This window comes from Cricetulus griseus, chromosome 2, assembly GCF_003668045.3.
Source record: "Cricetulus griseus strain 17A/GY chromosome 2, alternate assembly CriGri-PICRH-1.0, whole genome shotgun sequence".
In the NCBI taxonomy this organism is placed as follows: Eukaryota; Metazoa; Chordata; class Mammalia; order Rodentia; family Cricetidae; genus Cricetulus; species Cricetulus griseus.
This window is the reverse complement of record NC_048595.1, coordinates 13,251,152-13,269,684: the sequence shown is the minus strand read 5'-3', so window position 1 is coordinate 13,269,684 and position 18,533 is coordinate 13,251,152. Positions and strand designations below refer to the sequence as shown.

The 18,533-nt window shown below is 51.2% G+C and overlaps 1 protein-coding gene across 1 annotated transcript in view; it reads right to left on the bottom strand.

The window, feature by feature from the left end:
* Positions 1-4,198: 4,198 nt before the first annotated feature.
* Igsf21 (immunoglobin superfamily member 21) overlaps positions 4,199-18,533 on the bottom strand; it is a 171,988-nt gene continuing 157,653 nt past the window's right edge. The window contains exons 7-12 of the mRNA XM_035438635.1: positions 13,041-13,156; positions 9,994-10,471; positions 5,945-6,030; positions 5,275-5,467; positions 4,917-4,955; positions 4,199-4,272 (exon numbers count right to left, since the gene is read on the bottom strand). Coding sequence (XP_035294526.1) covers positions 4,199-4,272; positions 4,917-4,955; positions 5,275-5,467; positions 5,945-6,030; positions 9,994-10,471; positions 13,041-13,156 — 986 coding nt within the window. The remainder of the gene's footprint in view (positions 4,273-4,916; positions 4,956-5,274; positions 5,468-5,944; positions 6,031-9,993; positions 10,472-13,040; positions 13,157-18,533) is intronic.

Genomic DNA, 18,533 nt, shown 5'->3' with positions numbered 1-18,533 from the left:
AAATCCTCATAGGTTCAAGAAGCCAGCTCTCTCCATAGCTGACCCCAGGGCAGCCAGACGCATGGCACACTAACAGCCTGGTTGACTGTTAGCCTCTCTTTCCCTCCAAGCCTCTACCACACCCCCTCCGCCCAGCCTCGTCCTCATTTCCCCCTCACCCTTTCCCCAGCCTTCACCCCACCTACCTTCCCCTTCAGGTGCTACCAGCAGGCCGGGGCTCTGGAAGGAGATGTTCCTGGAACCGGCCTACACATCTTGTATGAGTGGAAATTGTACAAGCCCAAGTATGAACTTTGTTGTTTCCCATGGCACAGCCAAATCCCAAGGACCCTGGTTTTTGGTTCCTCCATGCTACACTGGCTCTTAATAAAACCCACAGTTTTTCTGGATCACAAGGAGTCCCGTGTGGCTGTCTTGTGGGGTCCTTAGAGCCTTGTTCACCGCTCTGTCTCCCACAGACAAGGTGGCTCAGAGTGGAGTTAGTGACCACAGTCACAGTCACCTTCAGAAGACTAGTAAAAGCCTTAGGTGGTACAGAATGAAGCAAATCGTGCCCGACTGCTGTGTACAGGGGCCTTGGGGTGATGGAGCAGGTGACTCAGACTCACAGTGGACCTGCGGATCCAGAGGTGGGTGTCCTGGGCTGAGAAGAGGACAGTGGCCATGGCTTTGCTTTTGTCTAAAGCTCCCAGCAGAGAGGCAGCCAGAAACTAAGTGCCATCCCTCCAGAAACAGAGGGATGCAGGTCATGAATGCCCCTGAATGCCTGCCCCGGTGGGAAGGGCATGCTGAGTATGGACAGCTAGCTTGGGAGCACAGCCATTAAGTGACTGTGGTAGCTGCATTTACACATGACACTTGGTCATGAGCCCAACTCAGAGATGAGCAGAACAGCATGGCCACCCTTCTGTTGGGGCCCTGCAGCCATCTCCACACCTGCTGGACACACTTGAAATCCTCCAAAGATCACAGGGGATCTGTGGTGACTGTAGCCCTGTGGCAGGAACCTCAGGCAACTGTGGCTGGTGAATGGGGGACCTGGTGTGGCAGCAGCTACAAATCCAGCTGAACTGTCTGTGCAGCGAAGCGGTGGTCTCGGGGACTCAGGCACAGAAAATAGGAATCTAAGATCTTCTGCCACCTATACATGTGGGTCACAGATGAGGTCCCAGGACCAACGTGGGGCCACAGCATGGAGGGGTAGGGTTGACTTCAGTTGACCCTCTTGTCCTTTAAGGTCACCCCCCCCATCCAGGACAGTCTTCCTGTGGGTGCTGCATCCTCACTGTGCTACCCACAGTGTATGGCACACAAAGTGTCGAGTGTAACCTAAAGTGGGAAATTACCACTTAGGGGCTGGCTACAGTACCCCTTCTGGTGGAGCCATCATTTTGAAGGATGGGACTCTTAGTGGTGGAACCTGCCCAGTCTGGCCGGTTTCTCTGGTCCAGCGCAGGCCCTGGCTGGGGGAGGCTGAGGGTTTGTGGCATGGATGAAGGTACCCACGAGAGACTGAATGCACAGGGCCCACCTCTCAGCTGGGGCTGGGCTTTTCCTTCCCAATTCCCACGCCAAGCAGCAGCCTTCCGGTCCTCGTGCAAAGCCAAAGCAGATGGCTACCCCTCCTGCTGCAGCCCTGGAGCCCCCCAGCTAAGCCCCCCCCCCAGTCCTCCACTGCTTCCCATGGTTCATCTACTGACTCCTGAGCTATTCAGAGGTCAGTGGAGCCCAGCAACCCTGCTGCTAACAGGGTGAAGCAAGTCCAATTTCATGCCTACGTGGCTTCCCTCTAAGAAGGCGAGGAGAGAGAATAAACCTGCGTATTAAAATTCCTTCAGAAAACAGAAACCTCTGGAATTAGGGGCCTTCCATAGAACTGCCGGGCAGCAGCAGAGGAGGCAGCCGGTTCATGTGAGATGAATCAGAGCTTCGAGGAAGGAGGAAGCTGGTGAAGGAGGCTGAAGGTGCCGTGCGGTGGTTGCCTGCTCATCTCTCTGGGATGTTTGCACACAGATGAATGTCTGAGACAACCACCAGCCTCACTACTGTTGTTGACTGACTGGACAGACTTGGAAAGGCAAACGTTTACTGCAGTGATCATTTGTTTCTGATGTATTTCAAACAGCAATTAGTGGGCAGAGGAATTTGAGCTTAAGTGAAGGTAAAAAACAAAGCACAAGGGAAAACCAAGACACAGGGATATCAAGTTCAAAGGCCGATATTGGGGGAGCGGCAGAGACAGCTTAGCACTAGCTGAGCCTCTTGCAGAGGACCTGGGTTCAGTTCCAAGCACCCACAAGGCAGCTCACCAATATGTGCAACTCTGGTTCCAGGGAATCTGATGCCCTCTTCTGGCTTCCTTGGGTGCTTGGTGTGCACATGTGGTGCACAGACATACATGCAGGCAGAACACCCATACACATCAAAATAAAAGAATCTAAATACATAGGTAAACTGCTGATTGTTGGGTTGAGAAGGTGGTCAGTGGGTAAAGCGCTTGTCACGCAAGCATGAAGACCTGAGTTTGAATCCCCTGAGCTCATTAAAAGCTGTGGTGACTGTTTCCAGTTTCTGCTATTCCAGGAATATGGGACAGGAGAATCTCCTGATGCTCTGGGCCAGCCAGCCGGTGTGCAAATCAAAAAGAACAAAGAAAAAAAGGCCTTGCTTTCAACAAGGTGGAAGGCAAGGACCCACATCCGCAGTTCTTTCCTGACCTCTCTACAGGAGCACTGTGGCATGTGTGTGCCTACACATGCATGAACATACATGGAAAGTAAAATACAAAGGCAGCAAGTCCTGCTCAGGCACTGGGGACAGGGCGTGGGCATCTTTGGGAGTCATGATTCTGCCTGGGGTAGTGGCCTTGGATCAAGAGTGTTAGTGTGCAGCTAGGGCTGGGGGAGAGTTACTCAACAGCCTTGGGTGGTCCATGAGCTCCGGATGGATCTTCAGGCTGTTCAGTGTATGAGACTCGGGCTCACTGCAGCATACCCATCCCATGCCATTTCATCCCACCCTATCCCTTCCGTCATCTTCTTGGGGCCTCTCAGGTCTTGGGGGCAGGGCTTAAGCTCATCCCTCTCCTGGCCGTGTAATGTGCGTTGGCTCCACTCGTGTCCACAGACATGACCCAGCCAGAGGCTTTAAATGTACTGGCCTAGGTTTTCCTCAAGTTCTGATGATTTCCTGAGCTCCACTTAGCATAGTCTTTGTCTCTCTTAGGCCTGCATACACAGGGCCTGGTTCTGAGATGGCCCTACTAGAAAGTGGTGGGACCATCAACAGGTGGGGTGTGTCCTCAGTGGGGATGTGGGACCTAGTCCTTCCTCTGTGTCTGGTCCCTGTCTCCTAATGGATGTTCCTATGCAGCTCCATAGCCTTTTGCCATGATGTATGTCCTTCTGAGAGGCCCAAAGCAATGGGGCTGCTGGCCTGTTGGCTTGTATTTTCAGAACTGAGAGCCCAAAGAAACCTTTCTTCTTGATAAGTAAATTATATCAGCTGTTTTGTTACAGTGACAGAAAGATGACTGATATACACTGAAAGAGGATCAGATGTCAGGTTACTGCTCTATTTGCTCCAGCTCCAGGATGAACACACATGGAATTTGCAAATCAGTAGAGGAGACTAGAGGGCAGCCTAGAGTGTAGCCTGTAGCAGAGGGTGCAGGTGTGGAGGGTCTGCTGTCTGAAGCTAAGCCTTCTGGTAAGCCTGGATGAGATCATCTGGACCACTGATATGTATAAATAAGTATCCATGCCTGCTGTTGCCTGTCACCACTATTTGGGTTGACTTGTTAGGCAGCATTGTTATGTCTATAGTTGACTGTTACATTTCCCATGAGGGTTCATGACCATTTCCCACACCTGGCTGTTTTCAGGACTGAATGAGACAGGAGCTGCATGTCCACCCATCCTCACAGGGGTGCAGGTTTCCAGTTTCCTTTGCCACACTACCCCTATGCCTGTCCCAAGACTGGATGCCAGCAGGTACCCAATAGCTCTACTACACTAAGGGAAAACAAAGAGCCGCACACTGAGGTGGGGAAAATTGGTCTGTTTGTTTTAATTAAACCCAGTGAAGAAGCCAAGACATGGGCAAAGACTAAGAACAAGACTGGAAATAGTTTAGAAAAGAAATGAAAATCGATCGCAGAGATGCCGGGCCGCTGGAGCATCAGGAAGAGGTGGCATCTTCACGTGAGCTCCAGGACCACTGTCAGGGCGAGCACCAAGGTGAGCCAGACACCAGCGAGGACAGAAGCCGAACCTGTGAGAGGGCAGAGGTGGCGTCATGGCTGCAGTCTGCCTGTGTCATGGTGGGCCTATCGGTGTGAAACTTCGGGGCTTCAACCAAGGTTGAAAATGGTTCCCAACGAAGATGCTAGGGGGTAGCATCAGGTGAGTGGGTTCGAACCTCAGCTCTGCTGGCTTCTTGCCATGGGTCCAGTGCCCTGTCCCCGTGCAGGCCTGCTGGGCTGAGGTCATCAGGCTGGTCCAGTGGGTACCAGGAATGGGAAGCTTCATTGAGAACTGCTAGATTTTGCTGTGCATGGTAGTGTCTGCATCCCATGGGTGGTTCTGGGTTGGGGTGCATCTGTCTATGTTCTTAAGTGTCCCATGGAGTTGTCAGAGACACACAGCATGGTCAATGCCTTACACAGCTTCTTGGGGGTCTGGGTAGCAATGAGAGGGGACACGCTTGGCCCTTGACATCCATTGGCTGTTTGGGGGTGGGGGTGGCTGTAGCGCCTTTCTTGCTTAGTGCCTGCCTTGGCCTAACCTTGACTTAGCCTGTCTGAGATGATGACTTCCTGAAGGAGGGGACGGACCAGGGCAGACAAGTAGTACTTTAGCAATTAATGCTTTCTGGGGCTTGCTTTTAAGGGTGCAGTCTTGAGGGTGGAGACTTACCATGGGAGTCCTCTGTTCCTCTTGGGATATTTGGGTTTTCTGTCAGAAAGAAACAGAGAGAAGCAGAATGGGTGGTGCTGAGTTCCAAGCATGGAGGACCTTCCCCAGGCATCTGCTATATGGTGTTGTATGTATTGGGATGGCGCCCCTCAGTCTCTCTATATCTGACATGTTACAGAGGGGAAACTGAGGCCTGCTGAGTGTCAGAGCTGAGATATGAACCCAGAGTCTCTCTGATGATAAAGTCATTGTAATTATACTCAGTGAATGGAATTATGTCTCTGAGGCAAATTTAAGGGGCTTTTGTGGACAGCTTTGATCCAGGGCCTATTCTTGGGTGGTCCTGTGGGGTCCCTACCAAACACGATGAGCCGAGTGTGTGTATCGGTGGAACCCAGTGGGTTCTGGGCAGTGCAGCGATACATGGAGCCGTTGAGCTCAGCAGGAACCCGCTCCAGCACCAGCTCCTTCCCGTCAAACTCAGCGCTGCCATCCAGTAGGCGGCCGCCCACTCTGGTCCACGTGAACATGGGTTCTGGGAAGACCTCATTCTGTGGACCAGAGAACAGAATAGTGGAGTCACAGCAGAGCATGCTGACAACACAGGAAGGCCAGAGGTTTTCCAGACCCCCAATTCTCATCTAATAGGCTTCAGGTGGCACCTTAGAACCCCAGGAAGGGGGCTGGGGGTGTAGTTTAGTTGGCAGCGTGCTTGCCTAGCACACACTAAGCCCTGGGTTTGAGCCCTAGCACCACATAGACTGTAATGGTTCGAGGAGGGAGAGGGAGGGGAGTCAGAAGTTCAAGGTCATCCTCAGCTAAATAGGGAATTTGCAAACAGCCTGGACAACAGGTGACTGACTAGGTGGAGAGGACTCAGGGTTTGGGACTGGAATAAATGCAAAGGAGGAAAGTTGACGCACATTGCATTTGCTTGTGTGTATAGGAGAGTGAGCCAGGGATGCCCGTTCCCTGGGTGTCTCTACCCACTCCCCACTCCACTCAGGTACTCAGAGAAAGAGGCTGACCTGAAATCCGTGGACTAGGATCCTCACTGTGTCCCCAACCCGGGCTCTGCTGGGTGTCATCACGATTTTGGGCCCTTTGGGAGCAACTGTATCAAGAGAAAGATATGTTCAGAGAGGGGTGGTGGGTGGGTGTGGTCAGCATGGAGAGTGGGGTGGGGCAGGAAAGCAGAGCACGTTCCAGAGGTTGGTGTCCTAGACACTGGCTGCTTCTCAGGAGTGCCTGGGAGGCTCATTCATTCCCTCAGTCATGGCTGCCTCCTCCATATCCCTTACAGCCCTATTGTGTGTCCCATCCCAGCCTGGATCTAGGGATTCAACGAGGCACACAAATGATGGGTCCCTGCATTTGTAGGTCTCACATGTCAGTGGGGGAGAAGGATAACAACAGCATCATTGTCCCCTCTGTTCCAGGTGAGTTCACGGAGGCCCAGTGATCTGTCAAATACCACACGGTCACACAGTGAGGAAGAATCAGGAGCAATATTCAGGTCTCTAGGCTGCTGATCCAGGATCCTACCGCCAGGGTGTTTCCCGAAATCTCTGTGTGGGGGTGTGTGGATGGTGTGAAGCCACCGCCTCATTCCCTAGCCAGCCTTTGTTCTCACTACCTCTGGTCCTCTCATGCGTGCCCAGTCCAACCTTCCTCAGTGGCTTTGTATGTGCTGAGGAGACATGATGCCCTGGGTGCCCCTCGCCTGTGGGAGGCCAACCCAAGCCTGTGCCTCTTCTTTTCAGAGAGGAAAACTGGGCCCACGCATAATAAAGATGCTTGTCCAAGGTCCCTGCAGAGTCAATTACACATGTTTCCTGACTCCCCGCCCTCATTAATTCATTTGTTCCCTCATTCAATAGTAATTACTGAGCTGGCCATATGTCAGGCTTTGGAGTAGGACTAGGGACTAGTAAAGGGACAGAGATAAAAGTCAAGTGTCTGCAACTTATCCATTAGCCAGGGACACATTTCATTTTCAAAGGGACTCAGCCAAACTATGACCAATGTTGTGTGCAGGGACTGAGGCCAGCATAAGTGGCACACAGCTCGCGGGTGGGTGTGTGGGGCAGTGGTCAGAGTGTCCCAGACAATTGAAGCATTCAGGAAATGTTCCAGACAGAGGAAGAATCAAGGACATGGTTCTAAGGTCAACCAGAGAGCTGGTAGGGCTGGGGAGAGACTCCACAGAATTTCCAGGGATGTCCCCACTTAATTCACAATGGAAATCAGAGCAGCGTGCAGATGTGAGCAGGCTCCAGGCTCTGCCAAACTCACTCTCTGAGAATAAGGCCAAGGCACTATTAATTAACCACAAGGAAGACAGCAGAGGGAAGGGCCCAGCCTGCTGAGAGGGGAGGGCAGCGTGGTGAGGGGAGGAGAGGATGCTTCCGCTGCCTCCTGCTGCTGTGTCCACCTGCCAGAGACACTGGAGAAGTTCTAGTCTATTCTGGCAGAGGGAAGACTTGGGGGTGGAAAGGCTGTACCTCTGGGCCACCCCCACCCAGCCCCTGATGGCTTACTTTTGTCCACTATCTAAATGCTCGGTCCTTCATCCAACACTCCATACTTGGTCTCATTTCACCTTCCAGCCTTTAGAAATTGTCCGACAAGCACAGGAAGGCACAGAGAGGATAAGGGACATTCTTGCATCTTTCAGTTTCTCTTGGGTGCTGTGGAAGAGTTAGGTTCCCAGAGGGAAAGCCCTGGGGGGTGCCATAGCCTTGGGTGGTCTGTGCCACTGCCAGCTTCAGCCAGCAGAGGGTGCTGGAGGGCCTCCATTGCAGCAGAAGGCAGGGCCTGGAGGTCAGTGTTTCTGGAGAGATTCAGAGCCTAGGGCAGAGAGACAGCAGGCCACACAGCCTTCTTGACTGCCCTGTTCTGTTTCTAGTGGCTCCTATGTAAAGTAGACCCTGATGGGCACAGAGGGTGGCCCAGGAGGGGTCTGCTACACTCTGTCCCTCTGAGCTCTCCAGCACAAGGGCACTTGCAGATGTCTTGGAGCTCTCACCCTCAGGGCTGCTGGGAGTGCCTTGCTTCTGGAAGTCAGGCCAACTGCTTTCACGCTCCTATCCCACCACCATCAGAAAGTCCATTTGTAGCTCCTGGCAAGCAAAGCCTGGCCCCTTGCCTGCCTGCTTTGAGAACACAACCCAGAGTGCCAAGCAGAGGTGTCCCCACAGTTTTGGTATTCACTTCTCTTCACTGCCTGGTATGTAAAGCCTGAGAACTGAATGCGGGCCCAGAATCTAGGCCTAGTCCTCCAGGCTGTGGTATGGAGTGTCAGCTCAGTCTGTCTATTCACTGGTTCATCACCTGCCTGGGAGCAGCCCTGAGAATGACAATGGGTAGAGGGAAGGGGCCACAGAGTGAAATCTTGGCTCAAGGGAATGCAAACTCCCACATTCCCGCTATATCTCCACCTGTGGGATCTTGCTTGCTGTCTGTGAGAATGACATGTGTGGTCTCAAGGAAAGGCTCCTGTGGGACCCCCATGGAATTCTGGGTTCTCATGAAGACAGTCACTTACTTGTCCATCTGCCTAACCATCCACCCATCTATCCAGTCCAACCTTCCATCTACCCACCCATCATTCCCATCATTCATTCATTCATTCATTCATTCATTCATTCATTCATCCACATCTCATCTATTTATTTGTCAATCCATTCATACATCATCTATTTATTCATCCATCCATCAAATCTACTGTTTTTGGTTTTGTAAGATTTCCTCTTTTTTGTTTCTAATTCTGTTTTGAGACAGGGCTTATGTAGCCCAGACTGACCTCAAGCTACTACTTATCTAAGGATGACCTTGAACTTCTGATCCTCCTGACCCCACCTCCTGAATGCTGGAATGACTGGGGGCACCACTATGCCTGGCTTAGGTTTTTGTTTTATGCATCACAGAGGACTGAAAGTATTTCCCTCGTTCTACTACACTTTGCCTTTTCATCTCTTTGGGATGTCTCCTTATGAGCTGAAGATTTGAATTTTGATTCAGTCCCACTGAACAATTTCCAATTTTTTCTCTAGTGGTTTTTTATTTTATTTTTTTATGACTGCTTTAAGGGATGTTGGCTACCTCGGCTCCATAAAGACATTTTTCTCCATTTTGTTCTAGAAGTTTTATGACGCTAGCTTTTACACCAGAGTCTATCAATCATCCTCAGGTTAACCTGTGTGCGCACCAGGCAGGGGCCAGGCCAGCCTCTCCCTTCTTCGTGTTCTTTTGTTCCAGGGCCATGTGTTAGAGAATGCGTCTTTACTGTCCAAACAGCCTCAGGGTCTCCGTCAAAATCAATTGACTTTGCCTGCAGGTCTATTTCTGGACTCTCTTCTCTGCATCAGTCTAGTGTCTACACTGGAGGGTCTGGGCAGCTGTTTATCTGAGTTTCGAGCTGATTTATATTTTAACTAGGTCATTTGGGATGAAGAATAGAAAAAGGCAAAAAACCAAAACCAAAACCAAACAAAACAAAACCCCAGAAGCAGAGAGCCAGTTTGGAGGCTGTGTTGCACTCCAGGGGTACATCCACAGTGCTTGGATGGCTGGTTACAAGGGAAGCACCAACAGGGCAGGTCTGGGAAGCATTCTGAGGCCTCGCTGCCTGGCAGGTGGTAACCTGGACATGAGGAGACCAGGGGAAAGTGAGTGACCCTGAGGCTTCCATCTTAACCAACAGTAGGAAAACATCATCATTCCTGAGATGTTTTCAAGGCTGCTCAGCAGAGATTCACAAACCCAGAGAGGGGCTTGAAAGGGAAACAGCCAATTGAAGGGACCAGGGAGGCCCAAGCAGGCTTCCTGAAGGAAGTGGCATTTGAGCCACACATGGCATCCCTGGAAAAGGAATGCAGGTGAGAGCAAGATCTACTGCAGAAGACAAGCCCAGCCATTGGTGGCATGCTCTCCAAAGTCCCTGCTGGGTATTGTTTGAAATCCGTGCCCCAATACTACTTTGTTCACTGCCCTCCCCCTGGCTTCCAGAAGCCCGACACCCCACCCTGCGCCCCCTGCAGGATTACAACCTCTTATCTCTGATGCTAGGCCTTACCCAGAGTGACTTCCGCCTGCATGGGCATGGACAGAGCTGGGTGCTTGACCTCACAGCTGAAGAGGGCCTCGTTGTCAATCTGCGGGTTGAGGGTCCAGGTGAGCAGGGCTCGCACCTCCACCGTGCCATCGCTGCCTGGGGTGCGGCTGTGGCGTAGGAAGTAGACCGGCTCGGCGCTGTGTACCCAACGGGGGAACTCGCGGCTCACCACTGTCTCTGGGATGTTTTCCGTGGTGGGCTGCACGAAGAGGCTGGGGTCTTGGGTGAGGCTTCGTGAGGGGCGCTCCGTGTAGGGACGTCCAGCCCGGTATTCAGTGTCCAGGAGGGACAGGGACTTTTGCATTTTAGTGTCGTCCACGTCCCGATGCAGAAGGCTGCGGAAGGGCCTGCTGTCCTGGAAGGGGCCAGAGCTGGCTGCGGCTGGCAGTTCTGACAGGGGCACTGCATCGATCAACTCCCCATCCCGTTTGAAATAAACCTACAGTTGCAAGCCGGACAGAGGAAAGGATAATGGATGGATGGTTTCCTCTCCCGATGGACTCTAAAAGAGCCTGGGCCTCCCACTCCCATCCCTTTCCCTTATCCCAGGGAGAGCTACGAGCCAACATGACACGGTGGGAATACACACAGCTCTGGAGAGAGGTGGCTCAAACCAATACCATTACTGACAAACTGGGGAGACTTTCAGCCTCATTTTCCCCACCGGTAAAGAGAAATAAGACTATTGACTCCAGGGAGCAACTGGGGGCTTAAATGAAGTCATATGGGCAGATTGGTTTTAGATGTCACTTAGCTACCAGCATGGTCCATGGTCCATGGCTGCCCTGGAGGCATGTGGATGGGGAGAGAGAGAGAGAGAGAGAGAGAGAGAGAGAGAGAGAGAGAGAGAGAGAGAGAGAGAGAGAGAGAGAGAGAGCAGGCTCTGCCTGCTCACACAATTTGGCGATCTGGAGCTGCTATGCAGAAAACAGGTGCATGTGTGGGAGGGAGCTAGGTGTGGGGATGAGTTGAAGAAGCCTTCGTCTCCCTTTCTCTGCTAATAGGGAATTCAAGTTTTGAGAGGCGGCATTTAATTTAATTTGCTGTCTTCTTATTTTGGTACACGCACCCAGAGGCCTTCGGGGATTGGATGTATTTTTTAATAAATCAGATAAATAAATCGATAGGAGACTGAGAGAGGTAAGAGCAGGAAGCTCAGGGACTGGGGACTCAGTGGGGACTCAGTGAGAAGAGAAGCCGGGGTGGGCAGGTGGGGGAGGGGCTGGAGAGGGGGGAGGGGTGATATGTGGGTGGGGAGGACCTGTCAGAGTTTAAAATCTCACAGAAGAATTTTCTGCACACAATGGTCTGCTCTGGGGGGCTGGGTTTTATTTTTTCTTCCCCTTTCTTTGCTTTTCTTCTTCCTCCTCTTTTTTGAAAAGTGCTTCAAAAGCAGGTTTGTAATTTATATCAAAGAATTGCTTTCAAGTTCTGATGCTCCAGACAGACGTAAGATGCCTGGAATGTGAGGGAATAAGGATCTTTCACTTAGAGGCGGGGAAGAGAGAGAATGAGAGGGGAGGAGAGGCCAGGAAGAACAGAGTGAGAGAGGGGCCATTCTTAAATAACTGTGTCTAAAGTGGCAGCTAGGTGGTGAGGTGGGAAAGGGTGCTCTCCCGTAGCTCCAGGGACAGGAAACACTCCCTCATGCCTTCCTCTTCCTAGAGGAAAGACCGGCTTCCCGATTTGGTGGAGACTGGACATCCTCATGGGTTCTTAAGGGGAGTCTTGGAGAGACTCGAGAGTCATGTCATCAGCATTCAGTGGCTCTGAGGCCACCTTTATCATCTCCTTGCTTGGGACTGCAGTGTGACCCTAAACCTGCCCACTGAGCCCTGACCAACAAGCCTCCATGCCTCACTAGAGATCTCCTGACTAGAAGTTATGCCTCTGCACCCCTGACCCCTGACCTCCATGTCTTATATCGCTGACCTCTCTGCCTTGTACCCTCATCCCAGGCCCTCACGTCTCCATACCCCTGATCCCTGCCCACTTTGGGCTTCTGCACCCTATCTGTGGGGCATCTCTACACATAGCCACTCCCCTGCCCTGCAGTTGGCTCTGGTGGCCCCAAACTCTGAGAGGGGCTGATCAGATCCTCAGGTCTTACCACTGGTCAAACATGTAAGAAATGGTCACATTGGGAAGGAGGGGGCCACTTACCTCTCCATCTGAATGCTAACTGCAGGTCCTCATTGCTCCAGCCTTACCTGTCTCCCACCCCCACCCCACTAAATCTAAGGAATGTGCTAAACTCACCAAGTTGAAGACTAGAGTATTTTAAAATACCCACACTAGAATTTCCCCCAAATGTAGCTTGAAGGCCCTGGTATGGTGCACAGAAGTGTTCCCAGTGACCTTTGCAGGTTTTATGATGCCCCCACCTACAGAAGTTGGCCACATAAGGTTTCATTAAATAATTGTTGGGCCCAAAGGGCCCCATGGCTTCTGAAACATTAATGGTGTCTGACTCCTTGGACTTGTGCCAAAACTAAGAAGTGGAGGTGCCCCCCCCATTCATGGTCAATCCAGGGGATTGGTGTGACCAGAAGCAAGACTCGACCAGGTGATCATGGGTCCCCGTGACTGAGAATCCAACTCTGTCTTCCTGCCCCCTTCTCTCTCTCCCTTCCCCTTTCCTGTTTTCCTTTTTTTTGGGGGGGGGACTCTGTAAACCCCATGGATGATTGGGAGGAGCAGTGGGCTTCAAGTGTGAGAACATGAACTTGGGGCCCATCTCCATGGAAAATATGAGGGAGACAATGAAGAAGTCTCTTCCCATCTCTGTTCAATGTTCCCTACCCCTCACAAAATCTAGGGTGTAGCATACTGAGTAGTGGACTGTCCGGGAATACCCTTATTGTGAAGACCTAGGACTGCAGGATGGTGCAGAGGGAATAAGAGAGGTGCTGGGCAGACCACTTCCTGTCTGGGTCCAGAAGTGGTACCTGAAGAGGGTTCAGGAAGCAGGAATCTTGGCAAACAGGACTGGGTCCCCAAGTACCTACCATGGGTGCTGGCTTCCCTCCAGACACGATGCAGACCAGTGTGAAGTTCTGGGCCTGGTACCGGCTGAAGGGGGCAGGTGAGTCCGCAGCCACGACTTCGATGGAGGTAGGAGGAGCTTCCAAGGGAAGAGCAGAAGACCATGACTCAGTTGGGGGACACAGAAAGAATTCTACCAGGCACTACACCAGGGGTGGTGCCTGGTGTGGTATTGGTGTCCTTGCTGGGGACTCAGAGCAGAGCCTTGCTTCCTGGAACTTTTAGCCCAATGGAAGAAATGCAGAGTACACAAAGGGCACACGGACTGAAATGGTAGGATATATCCTAGCTCAGAAGTGAAGAGGTCCTGGGGAGACAGTGACAGAGAAGCCACACTGTCCTGTGATCCAAGGAAGCAGCAGTTGACAGGAAGACAGAAATAGCACATGCAAAGGACTCATGGGGCACTGGGGTGGAGGGCTAGGTGAGCTATGTGCTCTGGTTGCCCCAACAGCTAGGAAACATGTAGGGCTGGCAAGTGGCAGCAGCTCCCTGTCTGGGCTGGAGCCAGCTCCAACCTGTGTAGGGGACTATGACATTTTCAGGAATTTGTGAACCAGCTGTTAAACTGTTACCGACTTGAAACAGGTCCCTGTGGGTATCTTTACACCACAAAATCAGCAATTGCTGCAGATCTAGGCCTTGGTCTCTCCCTCCTCTGCTTCCAGCCTCAGAAAGCTACGACCAGCTCACCCCAGACTAAGAGTTCTTTCCTCTCTCTCCTGAGAGTAGTGGGGAGCCACTGAAAGTTTTGAGTGAGAGCCGGGACACTGTAACAGCTTCATTTTGAAGAGATGGAAAGCACAGCATGGGTTTCAGCTGGACAGGACAGCAGCAGACTCCATGGGCTGGGAATGAGCTAAGCAAGTGACTTAGAGTCCCCCGGAACTGGGGACTTCTCTCTCCCTTCCTGGAATCCGGCTTAGCGGATTCCAGCCTCCTTCTTGCCTTCTCCTTGTCCACATCCCTGTTGGGTCACCACCATCCCCATGTCTTGAGGACATTACCACACTGTGAGCCTCTGACTCCTGCTTTGTTAAATGGGAGCCGTGCTCAGGAGATGTGGGACAGAACTTGAGCTGGAGGAAATACAGGGCTCCATACTGGGAATTCAACCTTAAGATGATCTTTTGCTGTGTTTTCCCGCCCTCCTTGGCATCTGCAGGAGGCACCATCTTTGAACTCTGCTTGGGGCAGACTGTCCATTCTTGCTTCCCTGGCCTTGGGTCTGTGAGCAACTGTTGGAGGGGCAGGGGCGGCGTACAACAAACAACAAAGGATGCTGGAGACCTTGCCTTCCTGCAGGGGCTTTTCACCCCAGTTGAGTTTAATTAAGTTCAGTGAGCATTTCCTGACACCTGCCAGGTGTGGGGCTTGGTGCCAGGGGCCCGCTGCGGGCATCCAGCAAGGAGGCAGATAAGTGCAGAGAAGTCTGTTGGTTGGTGGGGGTGGCAAGCATGGGGCTGCTCTGTTTCAGGGCCCAGTGAGACAGAGCCAGGTATGAGCCATCATTTCATTCAGGCAGCCACACATGCTGGGGGCAAGAGAAGGGAAGTGAGCGGGAAGCTTGAGAGAACAATAGACAGAGAATTGTAATTAAGTGGAAGATGGCTCAAAACAGATGGTAAGTGGGGTAGGAATTGGGAGAACGGAAATGCACACCAGAGCACTTCAATTACCCAGACATTGCAAACTTTGCAGTGTAACTTTTACAGACCAGCACTGAAAACAAGCTCATACAGCAAGAATCAGCGACGGCTCAGCTTCTGTGAGCTGACTCTTCAGCCTTGCTGTTGGCCTGTGCTATCCCCATTCTAGAGATGGGAAAACACAAGATGTGTGAACAGATCCCAGTCTGCAGTCAATGTGAGGTAGAGCTGAGATCGGAATGGTGGCAACCTGGCCCTGGAGCTTAGAATCTCTGTTTTTTTTAGACAGGGTCTTGTTATATAGCCTTGGCTGACCTAGAACTGTCTACGCAGACCAGGCTAACCTTGAATTCTTAGTGATCTGCCTGCCTCTGCCTCCGTGTGCTGAGATTAAAGGAGTGCACTATCAGTGCCTGGCCTGGCCTGATTCTCAGGCAGTCAGGACAGCCCAGCCTTCAAAGGGGCCGGTGTCTATTGGTACCTTTTACCCAAGTGCAAATTCCAGATGCTGAGAGTTCTTATTGCCTGGTTTTGCAGCATCTCCAGAGAGCTTGTGGTCCAGTTTCCTTGGGAACTGCTTCCAGTTCTGTTGTCTTAAGGCTGAGGACCTTCCAGCCAGAGTTCAGGCTAAAACACTGCCCCCTGAGCTCACATTCTGTGGTTCCCATCACCTTTAGTGCCCCTCTGACATCCCTACCTCCATCAGTTACCATCTCCAATTTTGCCATCATCAGCACCTCTACTTCCACCAGTATCATCCTCATCCTCATCCTCATCTTCACCTCCAAAATGTGCCAGTTAAAGTTCACCCTCCAGAATGCTGTAGCACCAGATGGACCTCCAGAACCACCCCTCCCACTGTGTTCCTGCATCAGTTAGTTTTCTATTGCTGAGGTAAAACATCATGACAACTCATAAAAGAAAGTATTAATTGAGCTTGTGGTTCCAGAGGGTTTGAGTCTGTGATGGCGGAGCAAAGGTATACTGGCAGTAACATCGGAGCGCTCACATCTCAGGCCCCAAGCAGGAGGCAGAGAGCACACTGGGAACTGCAGGAGGCTTCTGAAACCTCAAAGCCAGTGAAACCATTGACACACCTCCTTCAACAAGGCCACACCTCCTAATCCTTCCGGAACAGTTCCACTAACTGGAAACCAAGTTTGAATAAACATGAGTCTATGGGGGCCATTCTCATTCAACCCACCACAGTCAACTTCACTGAGGTCACACTGAGGAGAACATGCCTGACAGAACTGCTCAAGCAGCAAATGAGACGGTGACTATATGGTATTTGACATGTCATGTTAGTGAACACTGTTGCCTCTGCTTCATTTTTGCCATGCTAGTGAAGGAATCTAGAGCCTCCTGCATGCTGGTCAAGTGCTCTACCCCAGAGCTGCACACCCGCCCCTGCATCATTAGAAAGAAGGTGGGAGCTTAAGGTGGGCAGTGGGCTCCAGACTAGAGCACTCAAGGTTCAGAGTCCAGCTGTGTGACCTTGTCAGCTGTGTGACCTTGGACAGGTGTCTTAGGCTCTCTCTATGTGTTTGCTTATCTGCAAAATGGAGTTAAAGGGGGGCTTGTGGTGGAGATTCAATAAATAGGACCTGCAAAATATTTTGGAGGTGTCCCCCATAATAGCGATAGTTGCCCTTGTTGGCAGCCCTCACTCTAGTTTTCTTGTTTTAGGTTGCTTGCCGGGACTGGGAGGGTCAAGTCTGGCTCTGCTCGTATGTAATTTGGCATGGAGACCGTGAAGTTCTTCATGTTTGCACCACTGACCACAGTAGACAGCCACACCCTGTAGCATCCGAGCACCCCAAATGATGCATGTTCATGCTCATGTGTGCCGGAACTATAAAGAGCACAGCAAAAAGGCTTAAGTTTTAAAAGAACATTGCAATATAGCTGGGGAGAGGCACACACACTCATGAGTACACACAAAGGCGCACACACACAAACTCATGAACACAGGCACGCATACTCATGCAATACACAGATGTACACACACACAGCAGCATGCACAGATTCGTGAACACACATACACATACTCAAGCACATACACACTCATGAACACAGACATACATGCTCATGCACATATACAGATGCACACACACTCATGCACACACACTCATGAACACAGACATACATGCTCATGCACACACACTCATGCACACACACACACACTCATAAACACAGACATACATGCTCATGCACATACACAGATGCACACACACTCATGCACACACACACAACACTCATAAACACAGACATACATGCTCATGCACATACACAGATGCACACACACTCATGCACACACACTCATGAACACAGACATACATGCTCATGCACACACACTCATGCACACACACACACACTCATAAACACAGACATACATGCTCATGCACATACACAGATGCACACACACTCATGCACACACACACACACACTCATAAACACAGACATACATGCTCATGCACATACAAAAGTTCACACACATCTATTCATGAACACACACATACATACATAGTAATGTAATACACAGATGCACACATACTCATGCACACACACACAGATGCACACACATTCATGAACACACTCATGCACACACACAGATGCACACACTCATGCACACACACATACTCATGCACATACACAGATGCACACACACTCATGCACACACACTCATGCACACACACAGATGCACACACTCATGCACACACACAGATGCACACACTCATGCACACATGCACTCATGCACATACACAGATGCACACACTCATGCACACACACAGATGCACACACTCATGCACACACAGGTGCACACACTCATGCACACACACACTCATGCACATACACAGATGCACACACTCATGCACAACACACACTCATGCACACACACACACACTCATGCACACACACAGATGTGCACACGCACACACACACTCATGCACACACAGACACATCCTGCTCTAGAGCCCTGCATCTGCCCCATGCAGAGCCTGCCTGGCAGCTGTGCTCTGTCCCTCCCGGCAGTTCTCAGCAGATATGAACAGACAGTCAAGCTCATAACACCACAATGTTTGTATGGATGATGACACATAGGAGCTTCCGGCATCAGTGTGGACAGCCAGAGCTTCACACACTTGCCCACCAGCATCTCCCAGGCACCATGCCCTGGGAGAATGTCACTCTACATTTTGCCCTCTGTCACCCCTTGGAAGACTGAGTGCAGTCAGCAAGCTGTTTCCACCTGGAAGTGCTAAGTGCTTACTGTCGCACTGTCCCGTGCATCCCTGTCACTGTGGCCCTTCTCCTTCCCCTTCCCTCTGTTCTAGAGAGACCCTTGCTTCCTTGTCTTAGTGTCTGTGTCATTCACCCTTATTCCCACCCCAGCCTCTGTCTGCACTTCTGTCTCTGTCTCTGTGCGTCTTTGTCCTCACCGCCATCATTAGCTCCCTCCCTGCTTCTGTCTGAATCTCTATCCACCTCTAGGCCCAGCCCCGGCCCCACCTCTGCCTTCAGCTCTGTCTCCACTGATCTCTGCCTCCACCTACATCTTTCCTTCTATCTCCATCTACACTGCCACCTCTGCCTCCACCCTCATTTTTACCTCCATGCCCTCCTCCACCCGCCCACCCCTCCTCCACCCCTCCCCTTTGACCTCCATTTCTATCTCCATCTTCACCTCCACCTTTTTTTTTTTTTTTTTTTTTTTTTTTTTTTTTTTTTTTTTTTTGAGACAGAGTCTCATGTAACTGAGGCGCTTCTTGAACTTTATATGTGGTAGAGAATGACTTTGAACTT